The sequence below is a fragment of the Rhinolophus ferrumequinum genome, chromosome 8 (genome assembly GCF_004115265.2).
Source record: "Rhinolophus ferrumequinum isolate MPI-CBG mRhiFer1 chromosome 8, mRhiFer1_v1.p, whole genome shotgun sequence".
Classification (NCBI taxonomy): Eukaryota; Metazoa; Chordata; class Mammalia; order Chiroptera; family Rhinolophidae; genus Rhinolophus; species Rhinolophus ferrumequinum.
The window spans coordinates 37,862,922-37,881,027 of record NC_046291.1 but is presented as its reverse complement, the minus strand read 5'-3'; the positions used below and the strand labels follow the sequence as shown (position 1 = coordinate 37,881,027).

Here is an 18,106-nt window from a genome sequence, read left to right as displayed (position 1 = left end):
CTGAATGCATACTGTGTGCAAGAGGCTGTGGGCTGTGCCTTTGGGGAAATAAAGATGAATAAGGTGTGACTCTTGACACCAAGGAGCTGATTCTGTAGAATAGAGGCTACCATGCATACATGACGACCAGACGAGGAGGTTAATGAGTGGAACTGGAGTCAGATAAGAGCAATTGTTAGTATGCTAAGAAGACTCTGAAGGTTCTCCTCTGATGTATAGTGCTAATGACCTTACAATAGCTGTGTAAATGTCTTCATTTACAATTACCAAACCAATAGATAATCTGTTTTCATTAAGCTTTCCTACAAGAGTGTGTTTTTCTTATAGCTTTGCTTTAAAAATTCCTTCAAATTTACAGTTCTGTTAACTTGTTAATGTTAAGCCTGATAATCATTGCATCCACAGCGCTGATTTGTGCATGTTCTTTCAAATTCTACAGTAAAACCGTTTCAACTTAAAAATGCACATCTGTTCTCATCTGTTGTACTCTGAGAACTGTGAATTACATGGGAGACCACCAGATACTATATTTCAGATTATCCCACATCTCTTACTAATATTAAATTATTGATTAATTTGGAATAGCTTTTCATTGTTGCTGTTTCGATATCAAATAGTAGAATGATCATGCACTTCATATGGATGTGCTGTCTGGTCTCTTGGGTGGGGCTTTTGGCTTAGGGAACGTTGGTCTTGACATTCCTGAGCACAGATGACGTTTAACATGGTAGGTGGCTTGTTAATTTAAGGTTGGTGACTGGGGTAGACTACGTATGTTTAAATGTTAGATTGCAGATGACCATTTTAAGATGGTATAGGATGTTTATGCTGCATTTTCTTTTGGATTTAGAGGAATGTTTGAAATAATGCTTTCAATATGTAAATGGTATTTTTTACACAGCAAAAGATGTGAGTGAATGAATTGGTGTACATTGAAGTATAAATAATTTTGGAAGTTTTTGAGATAGAGTAGGTGGAGGAAAAAATGGTTGCTATCATATATATGTATGTATTACATATATATATATATATGATAAAATTTTTGTTTTTTGGCGGGAAAGAGCTGAGACAGCCATAGTCTCACCTGGCGTCAGTTGGTGAGCTGGTGGCTGGACTAAATCAGCACCTGCAGATAAAGAGACCGAGCTTCCAGGCTCCTCTGTGGTTCCTCCCATCTCCCCAGAGTATTTTGTCTTCATTTCATCAAGGTTGGGAGAAAGAGCTTAGGTTTTACATCATAACAAAGATCTAACAGTGGTATAGTACAGTATGTTGGGCACTGTACTTAGTGTTCATGTCAGTTAGGGATCGTGGTTGTTTGCAATGCAGGAATGATGTCGAGACTCAGAACTGCAGAGAGGTTGGCAGACCAGGAAGGACACAGGCTTGGAAGATAGGGAAGAACCAAGGAAAGGCTGGAGGACTAGGCAGCAGGATCCCTAGCAGAGTCCCTGCTGCAGGAACCACCTGGTCTTCATGCCGCTGCTAGTATCTTCTCCAGGCTGTCACCACCAGCTTTCATAGTCACCAGGACTCCAAGTCCCCGGAGGATGAAATTGGCTGTGCGTAAGCCATGTTGCTTGGGGTGGCGAGAGAGCAGATTTGTCTCCTTAGAATTCTGTAATGGGAGTTGGGCACTGCTCACTAGATTACTTGTTATCACAAGGTAACTGGGGAATCCTTAAAAGTGAGATCAGGTGCAAATAGGAACAGGACTGTATACTGGGTAGTGTCTCCTTAAAGAAAAAAAAAGGCAGTTGTCTACTATGGCTCTCCCCTTTGGCTGCCCACCATGCACATACACCTTTCTTACCATACTTATGCTTACAAAAATAAAATGCCCCAGCCAACATAATGCAACTCTCTCTGTATGGCTGAAAACATAGCCACCCCGTATTCAGAGGTTCTGTTTTTCTAGAAGATCTCCTCTGTTCATTGTTTTCTGTGGCCATCTCTTAAGACGAGCATTGGGGAAGATGGCTTTGTCAGGGGCTGCGATGTTTTAGCAGTTGTTTTTTTCTTGTTCTTATGCATCGGAGGACTTGGGGTTGATTGTTTTAAGGATCAAGCAATTGTAAGACACTCACTGTCAGCCAGACTTCATTGGTAGTATAGATCCTTTAAAAATGTTGTTGGCTTTTTCTTTTGTAAAAAAATTTATTGGGGAATATTGCGGAACAGTGTGTTTTTCCAAGGCCCATCAGCTCCAAGTCATTGTTCTTCATTCTAGCTGTGGAGGGCGCAGCTCAGCTCCAAGTCCAGTCACCGTTTTCAATCTTCAGTTGTGGGGGTTGCAGCCCACCATCCCATGTGGGAATTGAACCGGCAACCTTCTTGTTGAGAGCTGGCGCTCTAACCAACTGAGCCATCCGGCCGCCCCTGTTGTTGGCTTTTACGGTTTATGTGCTTCTATGGACGAGTCACCAAAACTGGAGATGACTGCCAACTCCTACGGTTTTGTACCTAGAACTTGGTCTGAGAACTTGTCTCCTGGCAATTGGACCTGTTCTTGGTTCTCGGAGAGTGTCTTAGCACTTGGTTAAGAGAATCTACCTGGGAACAGTTAAGAAGCATAAGAAGCAATAGGGTGGGTGATGCCTCACCTGTGCGACATCTCTGTAGTTGGTGGCAGTGCTGTTCCTTTCTCAGGCCGTAGAGGCGAAGTAGCTGGTGCTTGGGATGAGTCGCGTGTCACACCTGCTGGCAGAAGGACTCTTGTTAGCACCGTACGTCGCCCCTCTGGCTTTCAGACAGGCCAGTTTCACTGCATGCGTGTCTTTTCCTTGTTGATCCTCAAATGGTAGCCAACACGTACTTTGGTATCTGAATTGTTTTTCGAATTCTTTAAAGTTGCAGGCACAAGGTCCCACGTCTTAAAACACAACAACAGGCCATGGTTTAATCAACTGTTTTATTACTAAGAATCCAAAATAATCATCTTGCCAGTCTAAGATAGTAGGTCCTCTTGCCCTCCACTTAAAACGCTGTACATCCTCGTAGCAGCTTCTGTTATTATGTAAGATGCTTTCTGTTGCAAAGAATAAACAATCTAACTCAAACAACTTCAACAATACAGTGAATTAATTGACTTCCTTGACTGAAAACTTGAGGGCTGTGGGGCGGGCTTCAAGTGCAGTTTGAGCCAGAGATTGGTGATGTCATCAGGGCTCTCCGGCAAGTATTCTCTTCTCAGATACTTTCTTGCCCTGCTCGCCTCCATGTGGTGTTTTCCTCCTCAGACCAGCCCCCTTGTGAAAGCAGATATAGCCGCAGCAGCTCCAAGTATCATGTCTGTAAATCCTGCCATCCAGATGTAGACAGAACCTTTGTCCTAATGTACCAAGCCTCAGGCTCCATTATATGACCAGCTCTGAATCAGTTACAGTGGCTGGGAGATGGAAATGTATTGCTTGCCTTAGTTGTATGTCCATCACGTGCTACATTCCTTATGATTGGCTTCCCTAGAACAACATGGATTCCCATGGGAGTCTTGGGAAGGATGAAGGTAGACATGTATGTGTCCAACAAAAAAAGTATCTTTGGTGCTATACATGTATTCTCATTTAATTTTCCCATGGGAATCTTCTGATAGTTTATGGAAATCTTGAGTTAGCAAGTGATTCTGACATTTTTTCTTGTGGTAAGCATTACTCTTCCAGAGAAAACCCCCCCACAAATCAGTTGCTTTTGCTGGAGCAGTATACCAACTAATTTCATTGAGATGTCAAAGCGAACCAAACCAAGGCTGGAGATAGTAGTCACAATAAGGGAAATCAGAACATTTATAGGAAGATAGGGAAGTACCTGTACCCCGTTTTCTCAGTGTCCCATTTTTACCAGGAGAATGATGGAGGATGTTACTGTTGCCTCTGGTTAGATGCTAAAAAGAAAAACACAATGAAACAGAACTGTTTGAATGACTAAAAGAATGGCGGTATCACCTTTTTAGTTGGTTTACTTTATTACTGTATTTTGGTTTGCAAAAGTTGTGTTTTCAGTTTTTCACTTGTACCAGTTGCTTATAACTCAACATTTGTTTTGTTCTCCTACCTTAGGGTTATAAAGTTGAGATAGAAGTGTAAAAATTAGAACCCACACACACTTGCTTGAAATTTATATTTGAAAAGATGGTGAAGCAGGTTTAATGACGGAGAAAGATTGGATGCTTAATTATTGTTACCTGCAGCAAACTGTTGTCTTTCTGCATCTGTCTCCATAAATAGACCTTTAGATACAGGAATCCACCCCTGGGCAAAGAGTTCCCATTCAGTCTCTTTGCTTAATTTAAATTGCTGGTTTGAGATGCTTATTTTTGAAACCCATCTCAGGTTGACTTCCCCCTAATCCCTAAGCCTTCTTCCCTCATCTGCCAAATTATATGTAATGAATCGCAGCTAGAGTGCTTTTGGCATTTCAGGAGTCTGAGAACTTGAAATTTGATTTAAATGTTAATTTATTGTGACAAAGGTTGGGCACTCAGGTTCCTATTCCTGCAAGTCTTTCCATGGACTTGGCCTTTCCCTGGACTTGGCATAAGACCAGCTGTCTCTCTGGCTTCTGCTGCATTTCTAGAGAATGGCAAGTGCCCTCACCCCTACCTATTTCGTTTTAAAACAGTATGGCCTAGTTTAATACTCACGAAACCACTATTGTTAGGTTTTAGCAATACCTGGGGCTATTTATTTCAGGTGTAGTTGCCATGAAACTAAAAAAAAAAAAAAACCCACAAAAAACAACAAAAAAAACCCCACAAAAAACAAAACAAAGCACCTTATACTAACAAAAGTTAAGTCTGTTTTTATTCTTTTGAATATTAAATACTTAATGCTTTTATTTGTTTATGGGAGAACTCTGCTTCTTCTGGTCTCTCTTTTTTGGCTTTTGAGTACACAGTTAAAATTTTTTTTTAAATAGCATCAGAAATAAATTACGTGTTTGTAAATTTGTATAACTCATTAGTAATTAATAATAAAGAAAATATAATTCAACAGCCTTTACCAGTCCTTTTAAAAAGAGCCTAACTAAATGTAGTTTCTGTTGCCTCTCAGAGACCTACTGAATATTCTAGACTAGACTATTCCTCCTAGAATAGGAGGACATTTATTTAAATTGCTAACTTTTAAGGAAGTAGATCTACCGCTGTAAGATAACATACGCCTGGATGACTCCTTAAAGGAAAGAATTAAATGTACATTTTCCTTATTATTAGGAGTATGAATATACATTGCATGTTAATTTGATTTTGCTGTTTTAGTGGTGTGTCTGTTGGAATGAGAATTAAGAAGGTCACTCTTGGTATGTTATATTAGATAGGCAACCTCTGATTTACAAGTGGGTTATGTACTTTCTGAGTCAGTGTTTATGCCCCAATGTAAATTTCCCCCATAGGTACAGTGTTATAAGTGGTGATTGAGTTCTTTAACACAAAAGGTAACGCACTGCAAAGTAACCATAAGAAAAGTTTCTTAATCTCTCTGAGCTTCCTTATCTTAAAATGAAGGTAATGGTAGAATGCTCACGAGTTAATGTGAGGACTGAATTAATGCATGTAAAGTTCTCGTTATAGTGTCTTGTACGTGACAAGTACTCAGTAAATGTTAGCATTGCTTTTTAAACGTTTCCTGGGAAAATGCATTCTGAATGTCATCGTAGAATACTGGGGGATGTCATCTTGGAGAAAGCAGGTTTATATAAGTTCGAGTCCTGGTGGAAAGGGGGTAGTTTGGGTCTCTTGCTTGAGTTTTGCAGCTTCTGATTGGGGAATCGGGATGCTCTAAAGAGGAAAATGGAGACCCTGCCTCCCTAATGATTCTTTCTATAGATGGACTTTGCCTGGGATGATGGATTGGGAAGGAGGTTCATTTGTGGCAGCAGGTTGGCAAACGGGGCTTCTCATGGCATGGCAGTGACTGTAGCCACCTTAGAGGCTTCTGACATAGGTTGTAGGGAGGGGAGGTTATGACATTTGTGAGGCAGGTGAGGGCCATTTGGAACTACCAGTGTTTCATTTCTCCAGTGGTGCTAAGAACCCATCTGAAATAATTTTGCTTATTTAAATGGACCCTTTCCCCTCTTTCCTATAGCTGGAGACTATGGCCAAAATGGAGGTGAAAACGTCACTTCTGGACAATATGATTGGAGTTGGAGATATGGTTCTTTTAGAACCTCTCAATGAGGAGACCTTTATCAACAACCTCAAGAAGCGCTTTGACCATAATGAAATATACGTGAGTATACACTAACGGTCATCTGTGGGGTTTAGACTCTTTATTTTGCAGTAAAGAGCTGGCTTCTCTTCCTGAAACTCTTCTCTCGCTCTCTTTTGTTTATCAGAGTTCAGAGGTATTTGTTTATACCTTTAGGAAGAATTTTCTGTTTGCTCATTTGGCCCATGAGTAATAGCGATTAGAGTCCAGCGAGTCTACTTTCCATATGGGGTTTGTGGAGTGCCGAATGTGTGCAGAGTGTTGCATGAGATGTTCTACAGCCTTCTACAGCAAGTAGAAGAATGCTTAATCCCTGACTTCTGAGGAACATGTATGTAGGGGGAGTTTTTAAATCCACAGGCGTCTTCTTGGGTGCCTTTATAAGATTAGCAGTCTAACCTTTGAGAAGCTGCTCGTTAAAATGCAAGGCAGGGAATTGTCAGAAAATACACGAACCTTCTTAACAGTTGTCGTTAGTAGAGACGGGAGCAGATTAGCAGATGAAAATATGTGCTTGGTCTCTGGAGATGTGGGCAGAGTCATGTCCTGCTGTACAAAAGTATAATGTCATACACAAAAAGAAAAACATATAAATATATACAATAATTGGAGAAATTTTATGTTGTAAAACTTCTTTGTAAAGGATTTCACCAGGTTCCTTAAATATATTCAAAACACAAGTAAAAAATACATGTATATGCAGCTTTTCAGGAATTTGTATCTGTTCAGGTAGAGGTGTGTTGTTAATTAAACCAAGGAAATGGGGCATTGGTTCCCTGTACCAGTGGCTGCGAAGGAAACAGGATGGAGTGGATGGAAGTGTGTAGTTTTAGTCGATTCTGCCTCGCGTCTGAGTTCTTTTTCCCCCTTTTTATACTGTATCTGTGCCTGGAGATGAATGAGATTATTGGGACATATCTCATATTTTTCTATTAATATGGGAACAGTAGGAGGAAATATAAATAAATAAAATGAGAGGTCATAACTGATACAAGTAGGATCAATTATAACTTTTGTGAAACTAACATATTTTAAAAAATTATATGCAAAGCCATATGAATATATGTCCCATATAGCTTTCTTTGCCAGATAGCCAGTCATGGCTCAAGGATAATTTTTGGATAATTTCTTAATGAAATAGTAGTCATCATCTGGGAATTGAACTTTTCATCTTTCTTGATTTGTATTGTTGGAGGCCGGAGAAGGTTGACAGTAACATGAGATATGTGGATACTGCTCTTGGGAGATTAATTTGATAATTTGATAAGAAACTACGTTCAGAGATGTAGTTATGCAAAATGCTGATGCAAATGGAAAAGGTGTGAAATGCTGCCGCAGAGCAGGGAAGAGGTACTGTTTGGCTTGGCAATGATGCCCGGTGTCACCTTACCTCAAAGCACAGCAGTTCAGCCTTCAGGTGGGAAAAACTTACGGTTCTGCAGCTTTAATTGAAAGTATGGTCTGATAACAAATAAAAGACAGACTTTAAACATTGGTCTCTGAGATAGAGATAGGAGGAACCAATTATATTGTAACTAATGCTGTTGATCGTTTTTCTTTTTGGCTCTCAGAAGCACAATTCACTTTTAGATGAATTGAAAATAGGATGGAGAGTAGGACATTACCTGCATTCAAATACCTGATTTGTTGTACTCACTAAAAATAAAACAATCCCCCTTTTAACAAAATGCCAAGTGTTAACATTCATGAGTCTTTAGCAGACAAAATGTCTGGGTTTCAGCTGTACATAATTTTCTTCTCTATTTTTGGAATGCCCTTTATGGTATAAAACAAAAGCAGAAAATGGCTTTCTGCTTTCAGATATGCATATACATTAAAGTTTTCCATGATACTTTGGTACTATCATTTCCATAAGATGTGTGCTTCCATTTTGTAACTTTAAACAGACATCATATTTGAGGGTTGGGCATTCTCTATTTTAAGGAAAAAAAAAAGAAAAAGAAAAAAAAGCAGGTTATAGAATGTGTGTAGTATGATCCTATTTTTTTTTTTTAATTTTTATTGGGGAATATTGGGGAACAGTGTGTTTTTCCAGGACTCATCAGTTGCAAGTCAAGTTGTTGTTCTTCAGTCTAGTTATGGAGGGCACAGCTCAGCTCCAAGTCCAGTCAACATTTTCAGTCTTAGTTGCAGAGGGTGCAGCCCACCATCCCATGTGGGAGTTGAACTCGCAACTTTGCTGCTAAGAGCTCGCATTCTAACCAACTGATCCATCCAGCCGCCCCGATCCTATTTTTTTTTAATGGAGGGTTTATGTATTGTATATTTGTATGCATATGGAGAAAGACGTGCTAACTTTGGGTACCACAGTGGGATGGGGTGGGATGGGATGGGATGGGATGTAGGGACAGGGAAAGGTTATTCTTCAGACATCTTTATTATAAGATTTGCTAAGTCAAACATGTATTGTTTCTATAATTAAAAAAATACTGTACAATAAATTTGATTACCACAACTCTGCTACCCCACACGTCATGTATACCACCCTTGGGAAATCTGTTTCTGGTTCTTATTCTTATAACATTCCTGCTTTACTTTTGTTCATGGGTTGTAAAATTGTTTTGTCTGATGCCAAAGGCTAAGTTAATATGACATGCAATATTTTACTGTCTAGTACTTCACTTTGTTTTTTTCAATTCTTTCCCAGAAAGTGAAGGTGCATTTAAAAAAAAAAAATCTCCTTTGTAGTCTCATACTTTGTTTTATTCTATAACAGTGGGTGACAGTCCATGATGATTCATCATGCAAACACATTGAACAGTCATATGTTCAGAAGCCATGGTTGACAAAGGGGCCAGTGAACGGAAGGATCCTTGGCTCAGACTTTTGAACTCTGGCTAAATCCTTGGCCTTAGCAGCCTCCTGTGTGAACCAATTCCAGGTCAGGGAACCCTATCCTTCCATCTTGCCATCCATCACCACCCTTCTCCCCATATCTGGAGATGAGAAATCGCCCCTACCTTCACAGAGCTCTCACAAGGGATTGCTTTGCCTCTAGATGGGAGTTCTCAACTCTCTAGAGACTGAATAACCCCTAGTGGATCTCCAGACAGCTGAACCTGGAAGTAGAATCTCTTGTGATCTTAAACCTGAAGCTCTGCATGGGCCACTTGAGCCACATACACTCTTCACACTACTGACTATGGTCAGGTGACTGCAGTGAGCTGACTGTCTCAGGACAACGATGTCTACTCCTAGGATTAGGGTAGGGTTAGCTTTTTCCAAAGTAGATGGGCTGTGTGTAAGGGGGTGGATACCCAACCAAAGGTATCTATCCCCATGCTAGAGGAGGAAAAGGGAAATGGATGAGGCCACCTGCTGGAGGCCCCTCACAGGCTTTGTAGGGGATTTCGTAATGAAGTGGCTTTACTGATATTGATACCACCTTAGAGGATATCTGCCCTGGGAAGCATTTATCGTTTGAGTTCTCGGTTTCAAGTGCACCAAAAGGCATACTTCTCTCCTGGAGAACTAATGGCGGAGAAGAGTAAATAGGTGCCTCAGAGACTTCTGGGGCATAGTTGAAGTTCATTCACTTGAGGGAAATTTTGTTGACATCTTTGCTTCCAAAGTAATTCAGTTTTATTCTATTCTGTAAGGCATATTGTACTTTTTTTTTTTAAAATCTAATATGCTCTTTGCAGTCCTTCTTTGAGTAAGAAGCATTTTTAGTGTTGACAAGTAGAGGTAGTTTATTTTCTATCTGAATTATCAGATTGGGGATCATCTAGATATAGAGGTCTGAATTCATCCAATTTTCGGATCTTATGTTAAACTCATTGTAGTTGTTAAGTTCACTGTTTTGACAGTCTAGTAAAAATTGTCTTAATTTTTAGAAGTTAGTACTAGAATTAGGACCTCCATAAAGATGGAGCCAGGTACTTTTATGAAAGATACTCCTGGAGCCAGGAATATCCATTTTTCACGTTGAGGTGGGTTCACATAACTTGTTCACCCACACTGAGTTGCTTCATAACCTGGGCACAGTCTCTAATTTGGGACAGTTCCAGATGTTGACTTGGTCTTTGCAGTAAGGGCTGTGGTTCAGTTGGAGATGCAGGAGGGTCAGGTGAGAATCGACAGGGAATGTTGGCCTGATGGAGTAACATGCAGGGTCAGGACTCTGTTTGCTTTTATTCCTCCCTCTTGGCAGCGTGCAGTTCAAGCTGGGACCAGCTGCAGGACGTGCTGTTCAGTCTAGCAGCCTCTGTGTGGGGTCAGTGGTGGGAAATGCTGGCTGATGACGTTCCCGAGTGAACGCTGCTTTTCGGTATGCTTTCTGTCCTTCGTCAGACCTTCTTCCGGCCTCCCTCCCCCTACCTCAGCCAGATAGAACTGTGGCAGGATTTCATGTGGACTTGTCATGTAGGTGACCCAGACAGACATGGTGCTGTTTTTAGGGTGACTGGTCAGGACTGTGGTTCTGTTCAGGAACAGGAAAGCTGCAATTTAGGCAAGAGTAAGGCCCAGGGCAAATTTGGAAACAAAAGAACCAAGGTAACAAAGAAGTATTTTTTGTGCTGACAAGTAGATTTAGTTTGTTTTCTATCTGAATTGTCAGGTTGGGGATCATCCAGATATAGCGATCTGAATTAGTCCAATCTTAGGGTCTTAAGTTAAACTAATTATAGGTGTAAGAGTGACTGTTTTGAAAGTCTAGTAAAAATTGTCTTAAGTTTTAGAAGTTAATACTCGAGTTAGGATCCCCATAAGGATGGGATTAGATGCTTTTATGAATGATACTCAAATATAAATATGTATAATATATTTGGTTTAATATATTGAAAAGTAAATGAAAAGAATGCTATTGAACATTTATGTATCTATTTGAAGTTTCAAAAAGCTTTTCATACAGCCACATGAAAATTCCTACCTTATGGGTATAACATAAATCCCTGGGAATTTTGTGTAAATGGTGTATTCGTTTTCTCTTGCTGCATTAATAAATTGCCCCAGACGTAGCAAGTTAACATACGTTTATCATCTCACTGTTTCTGTGGGTGGGGAGTTCGGGCATGGCTCATCTGGGCCCTCTGCTCACGGTTTGTTTTTCACCAGGTCATCAGGGCGTCCACCAGGACTTCAGTCTCATTGAAGACACAGCCCCTTTCTAAGCTCTTGGTGTCGTTGGCGAGAGCTGGAGCACCTGTTGGCAGGGGCTGGAATTCAGACATCCAATTTAGTGCTGTTCATGCTACCCAGACATTCTCCAATTTTTTTTTCTTTTTAAAAAGTCCTTAGTTTTTATTTTTTTTTAATTACAAAAGTAACAAATGCTATTGGAAAAAAAAATTCAGGTAGTACAGGCATACCTAACATAAAAACGTAATTTTCTTACCTCAGTGTCCCAGTCCCATTTCCAGAAGTAATAGTAGTTAATAGAGCAGTGGGTAATCTTCCAGATTATGTAAGTTTGATCAAAAATTTATTTTTTTTTGTTCTAGAGCTGGAAGTAAGGGGGTCCTCCTTCATCTAGATGGGATGGACCTTTCCCCAGAGAACCCAGACCCAACCAAGTTTGAGTGGAATGAGAACTATCTTTAATGCCACCTCCCATCCACCTAGACCAAACGGGGAAAGGAGGAGAGGGTCCCCGACTTGGTGAAATGAAACACCTAGACTTACTTGTGTATGAGTGGTTCACCGTGAGCAGACTCAGCCTGCTCAGCTCATTGAGAAGGTGGAGCATTAAGGAAACACAAGAACAAATTGTGTGTGTTTTTAAGAGTGTAGCTTTGGTGTTTGGAATGGAGACAGCATTAGCAGGCTAGATAAAGCTGGTGAAAACAGCAAATCACAAGGCTGAAGAGAAATGTTGTGTCTAATTTCTGAGCACAATTTCTTGGACAGTTTTATTAGTTTTCAAAAACAATCATTTTTGGTGTTAGCTTGCCATGTTTTACCCATCCAAGCTCTCTTGAAACCTTTGATGATTGGAAAATTTCTTCCTCTTAGACCTTGCAAATTGGACACAGAATTTATCTGTTATTTTTCGAGTGTAGAGTTGTTTCATCTTGCAGGCACTATATAGTTCTTGAAATATTTGTATACTATTTATAATACATTAATTTAAATGCTCTGGTTGAAATCACTGTGAAGTTCAATTTGGAGGAAAATAAGGCCCGATCTTGGGTCTCTGAAAGTGTCGTCACCTTTTGGTGGCAGTGTGGTGGCGTACTAAGAAGCAAAGACCTGAGCTCTTGTCCTGGCTCTGCCACTTACTGTCTGTGAGACCTGGGATAGGTGCCTCATCTCCTCCGTGATTGCTTTCTTATGGGAAAAATGATAAATGATGACAACTAACACTTATTAAGTCCTTATTGGTGCAATATATCCTATTCTACACACTTCACATGTATTTTTTCATTTGATTTTTACTAGAATTCTATGCACTGTAGGTTTTCATATTATCTTCATTTTACATATGAGGGAACTGAGGCTCAGAAAGGCTAAATATAATAACTTGTCCAAGGTAACACAGAGAGTAGGTAATGGAGCTAAAATTCACACCCAGGAAGTCTGGCCCCAGAGTTCATCTTTTAGTAATACTCTTGACTTACTACGGTTGCTGTGAGCGTCAGTTGACACCACTAGTACGGAAACATTCTCAGTCTACAAAGTGCTGTTCAAAATAATTGAGTATGACATTGAAGAATGTATAGGTTGGGAACAAGACAGGCTCAACAACCCAGACAAATAATGGAAATGATAATCAGCATTCCTGCTGTGTGTTAAGCATTCAGTAATGCAGTGACATAAATTAGTGTGACATGGAACCAGTGTGCTCAGTTCTAAAGTCAATAGGTGCTCATTTGTCACATTAGAGGTAACAGCCATTAACGTGGTGTTTTCCCCTCTGGAAGGTGGGAGAAGACGCTGGGAGGAGATTGTTTCTCATCATGTTTCCTGAATGGCAGGTGATTGACAGCTGCACAGGATCCTTCACCTTTGTGAGCGCAGGTAGAAGAGGAGGGGGAAGCAATTCAGCACAAGGGACATGTGGCCAATTTTACCCTCTTTACACATGCATCTATTTCTGCTGTTATATCTGTAGTACAGATAAATATAGTAATTATTAATGGTAATCCTAATTTCTAAAGAGAGGCTATTTTGTTTCAAACTGTTTTGGAGGAGGGGGGCGGGGCGATACAGTATGGCATGTTGGGAAAGGCACGGACTTTTGGCAGATAGACCTAAGGTTGAATCTTAGCTACTCACAACCACTGTGGCCATTTTAAGTAACTGAGGGTCAGTTCTCTCATCCACGAAAAAAATCATGATGCATAGCATCTTAGTCTGGTACTTGGCACATAGTAGGAATGGAGTACCTGGGACATCCATGACTATTTGAAAAACTTGGAAACCCAGAACGACTTTTCTTCAAGGTTTCGGATACTGAGGTTTTCTGTAGTTAGAGTCTCTCTCTTCCCTTCCCCTAACTCTCTTTTTCCTTCCCTCTCTCCTTTCTTTTTTGCCCTACCCTTTCCCTCTTTGGTATTCATTGTGCAGATTTCATTTTTGTTGTATTACTGCTTTCAATTAGCCACATAATATTATTTTCAAGTCTTCAGGTCAGTAGTATACCTGTAACACAAGACCACTCTGTACCTTAGTGAAGAGTTTTATTAGGTTTGGAGAATGGTACATATTGTCTCCTTACAGAGTTCATCTCAATGAGGATATGGTAGTCTTGTGTTACCCTGCTCTAAAATAAAGACTGCCTGAAGTGATATTTTTAGACACTATTTCAGCGTGGCATAGAACTCATATATAGTTCTTTAATTCATAGTCTGAAACGACTGGCAGCACCGGAACAAAGGGTTATAATGTGATGGTAGTTTAGGCATGTCTCCAACTAGACTGACCATGACCGTGCCTGACTCACATGCGGCCTCCTTGGCAGCCATGGTTTCCATGCTCTCCTGGCCTATGCATGGGCTCCTGAGCTAAGGCCAGTGACTTATGGCACAGCAGAGATAGAAAGAACGGGGCTTGATGCTTTGCTCAAACTTTGAATTGAGAAATACTGACACAAAAAAATAAAAGATCAATGGAAGCAGAGACTGGCAGTCATGACTGCTGTGAGGCCACGATCGGCCGCGTGCAAGCAGAAATTATGGCTATAAGTCTTTGCCGTAGACCAGCCTGCAGTAGAAAGTGAGAAAACCAGTTAGTAGTAGGCCCAGAGGAAGGAGACACATGCGCAGGGGACGAGCCCATTAATAACTGGGACTGGTGGGGAAGTCCTCATAGACTTGTGTTGCCTTGGTCTGTAATGCTTCCTTGCACCCATACTCACTCTTCCAGCTCAGTGATAGGTTACTTTGGGGGTCCGTGGGTGTGTTCTTATTACAGTGAAACCTTCAGTACTTGACATAATTTGAGAGCATCTCTGCTGAGCAGCTGGAAGAGCTTGACCAAATCACACTTCTCTGTTCTATCGTCATATTAATAGATTTTGGTGTAGAGTTTTGGCAGGGAACTACCTGTACTGCTAATTGTGATACCTTGGGCAAGTGTGTAAAACCCTCGAATGCCTTCAGTTTCTTCCCCTGTAAAATAGGCTATTTATTAGTATTAGTTGTGTGTGTGCGTGTTTGTGTGTGTGTATACATATATCGCATATGTATCACAAATATCTTCTTAAAACTGAAGATATGCAGTGTACACACTGAATTACATTGCTTCAGGTATAAGACCCCGGTAGAAGCCTCAGCTGGTTATTGACCTTACATTTGTAAATTTTACTTAAACGCAGTTTCTCACAATTTTGAACCTGTGTTTTAAAAAAAAACAACCAACCAAAGCGTTTGGTTGACTAAACTGTCTTTAAAATCCAATTAAAACAAAAAGTCCTCTTCAGAGGAATTTGGGAAATCTTACAGATAGATAATTAAAAACACTGTGACACCTAATGTCTTGATGTCTTGTGCTCAAATTCCCAGGATCTGAGACCCAAAGAACAGGGTACATTCCTCCTCCTAAAGCGAACAGCATGTTGTCATTTCTGAAGGCTCCAGCAGCTCGTCTTGTATAACCATTTCCTCATTATCCTAGGCTTTTACTAGTAGCTTCATTAAGACATATGTCATGTGCTCCCCTGGTAACTCATCACTTCCCTGTATACGAAGACCGTGTTGTAGGGCTCTGGTGTTAAAGGATGCCTCACTGAGTTTAGCTGAGACACCAACAGGTTACAGGCTTTCGAATCCTGGTTTGGCTATTTCCTGTGGCCAATAGTGTCCATTTGAGCCAAACTGTGAGTTTCTATAATCACAATAGGTAATATTTATGGACTTCTGACTGTGTTTCATGCTGTAACACACAATTTCATTTACTCCTCAGAATTAGATGAGAGAGGAACCTGTGTTATCCTCCTTGTCCAGATGAGGAAGCTGGGGCTTGGAGTTTATGTGCCTTGGTTCACAGAAAACTGAAAAACTTTGCCTGATAACTTGGAGCCAAGGTTTATACAATATTTCAAATGTACTGTGTTTCCCCACAAATAAGACCTAACCGGAAAAGAAACCCTAGCATGATTTTTCAGGATGACATCCCTTGAACATAAGCCCTGATGCGTCTTTTGGAGCAAAAATTAATATAAGTCTGGGTCTTATTAGATAAGACCTGGACCCGGTCTTACGTTAATTTTTGCTCCAAAAGACGTATTAGAGCTGATTGTCCAGTTAGGTCTTATTTTCAGCGAACACAGTAGAAGATCATTCCCCTCCTCCGCCTTGTTTATTGCTGGTGGTATAAGGATTTCTCCATTCCTCACAGTCAAATCGGAGGCTTCCGGCCAACAGAGCAGCTTTCCATTATCCAAAGGTGAAGATGCCACTTTAAGGCATTGTATGTAGAACGCAGTTCCTGTGAATCGGCATCCTTCTTGGCCATTTTTTGTCAAAGCTTGCTCGGCCTGTCAGACAGCATGGATTTGTGTACTCTGATGGAAGAGAGAACAGATTTTTGGCTCCTTGTCCTGATTCCAGTGTCTTAGACAATGTGGTCATGGCACTTCTTTGTGCTCCATTGTTATGGACGTTAAGGTGGAGAATTCATATCTATCTCGTGGGGATTCAGGAGGAATTTAGTAAAAAGGTGTATATGAAGTGTATATTATATGCCAGCACTTTAAGAGGCTTGGGAATGAGTTTTTAAGGAGCTGCAGAGACTTTAAACAAGTAACAAATTCATTCTGAAGAAAATAAGGAAGCTGGTAGGTAGGCAGATGGGATGCCTAGTTAGAGCCTCAGCAAAGCAGGGCTTTAAAAATATATTGGAAGAATTTGATACTTGAAAAGAAGCATTAGAGTAGCCATCATGGTGAAAACAAGTCATTGTAGGATTTCCTTACATTTTTTTATTCTTTAGTTATAATTTTATTTTCAATTTCATATGGGGAATTGAAATGTAAAACTACAGAGTTTTAGGGCTTCTAAAGACCTTGATGTTACCCTGATAGGAAAGATGTGAAACTCTCCTGAGTTTTTGGTGTATGGATACTAATGTTTCATTTCCCTGGCATTATGGAAGAAGGCATATACAGTTCTATATAATTGAGACTCATAAAATACTAAAATTGTGCTTCACTATTTCCCTTTGAAAAAAGCATTGCATGTAGCCTTGTCATCAAAAACAGAATGCTCTCTCATTTTGGCCCTTGATCGTTATGCTGTGTTCTGACTCAGTGCGCAGGGCCAGCTGAGCTGAACTGTTGGCTCTTACTCTAAGTAGCTTTTCATTTCTATACTTTAAAATTATTTTGATCACTCCTTACTCCTTTTCTCTCTGTGTGCTTCTCTTTTTCTTTCCCTTTGTGTCTTCCCTTTTCCATTACTGGCCATCGTTTTCTCCCCTTAGGGTGGGAATTCTTATCTTGGTATGTCAACTGTATGCAAACTTTTATCTTTCATGTGCTTATTGTATGTGTTTTTTTCTGGAGAGATGTTCATAGCTTTCATTGTCATCTCAAAGGGATCCATAACTGAAAAGCCGATAAGAACTGCTCTATAGCAGTAGTTTTTAATCTGCAAGTTTCACCCCTTTAGTGGGTGATGAAAACCATTTAGTGGGTTAGGACAAGCAAATTACAAAAAAAAAATTGTAATGAATAGAATTCAACAAAGATATCAGTGCATCGCATGTGATTAGGGTATTTATGGTTTTGTGAAATATAATTTCATATATGTATTTATGTGTATATAAATAGACACTCAAGTACACATACTTGGTGGTGATGAAAATTTTATTTCTTGCAATGAGTCATAGTCAAATATTTGAAATATACTGTGAGAGAATGGCCCCAGTTTACAGATGTTGCTGCTGTTTTTCTCTGTAGTGTGCCGAAATACCATATGCCAAGTTTATTAGAACTGTGGCCAAAATGAAAGTCGGCTAAAAGGATTTTCGTTTTGCAATGTTTACAGAATTAATTACATAGGAATATTTGAAGGGGAAAGAAAGATAGAGGATAGGCCAACAGCGACACTAGCATGATTGCTGCATTTGAGAGTCAAACCCAGTCCTGGGAGTCCTGAAGGTGAAGGCCATTAGCAATGGTTTTCAACTCTGGTTATACATGACTATCTGGGGAGACTTTAGAAGATACGAATGCCTTGCCTCTCCCTAGACCACTGAAATAGAATCTCTGACAATGGGGTTCTGGAAGAACTTTCTTATAGAATAAAACTCATGGTCCTTGAGTTATGTACAGAGGGTGCCAAAAAAATGTATACACATTTTAAGAAAGGAAAAAACTATTAAAATCATGATACTCAGTAACAAAAGATGAATACAAGTCACGTTTGACTTCTGCAATTACAAGAGGTGCTCAAAGTGGTTACCATCAGCGTCTAGACACTTCTGATTATGGTGAA

General features: G+C 40.1%; 1 protein-coding gene across 4 annotated transcripts in view; it reads left to right on the top strand.

Moving 5' to 3' along the window:
* Positions 1-18,106, top strand: part of MYO1B (myosin IB) — a 171,668-nt gene that overhangs the window by 24,755 nt on the left and 128,807 nt on the right. For all 4 annotated transcript variants that reach the window (XM_033112280.1, XM_033112276.1, XM_033112279.1 and 1 more), the window contains exon 2: positions 6,084-6,227. In XM_033112280.1, the coding sequence (XP_032968171.1) occupies positions 6,093-6,227 (135 nt within the window). In that variant the 5' untranslated portion in view covers positions 6,084-6,092. The remainder of the gene's footprint in view (positions 1-6,083; positions 6,228-18,106) is intronic.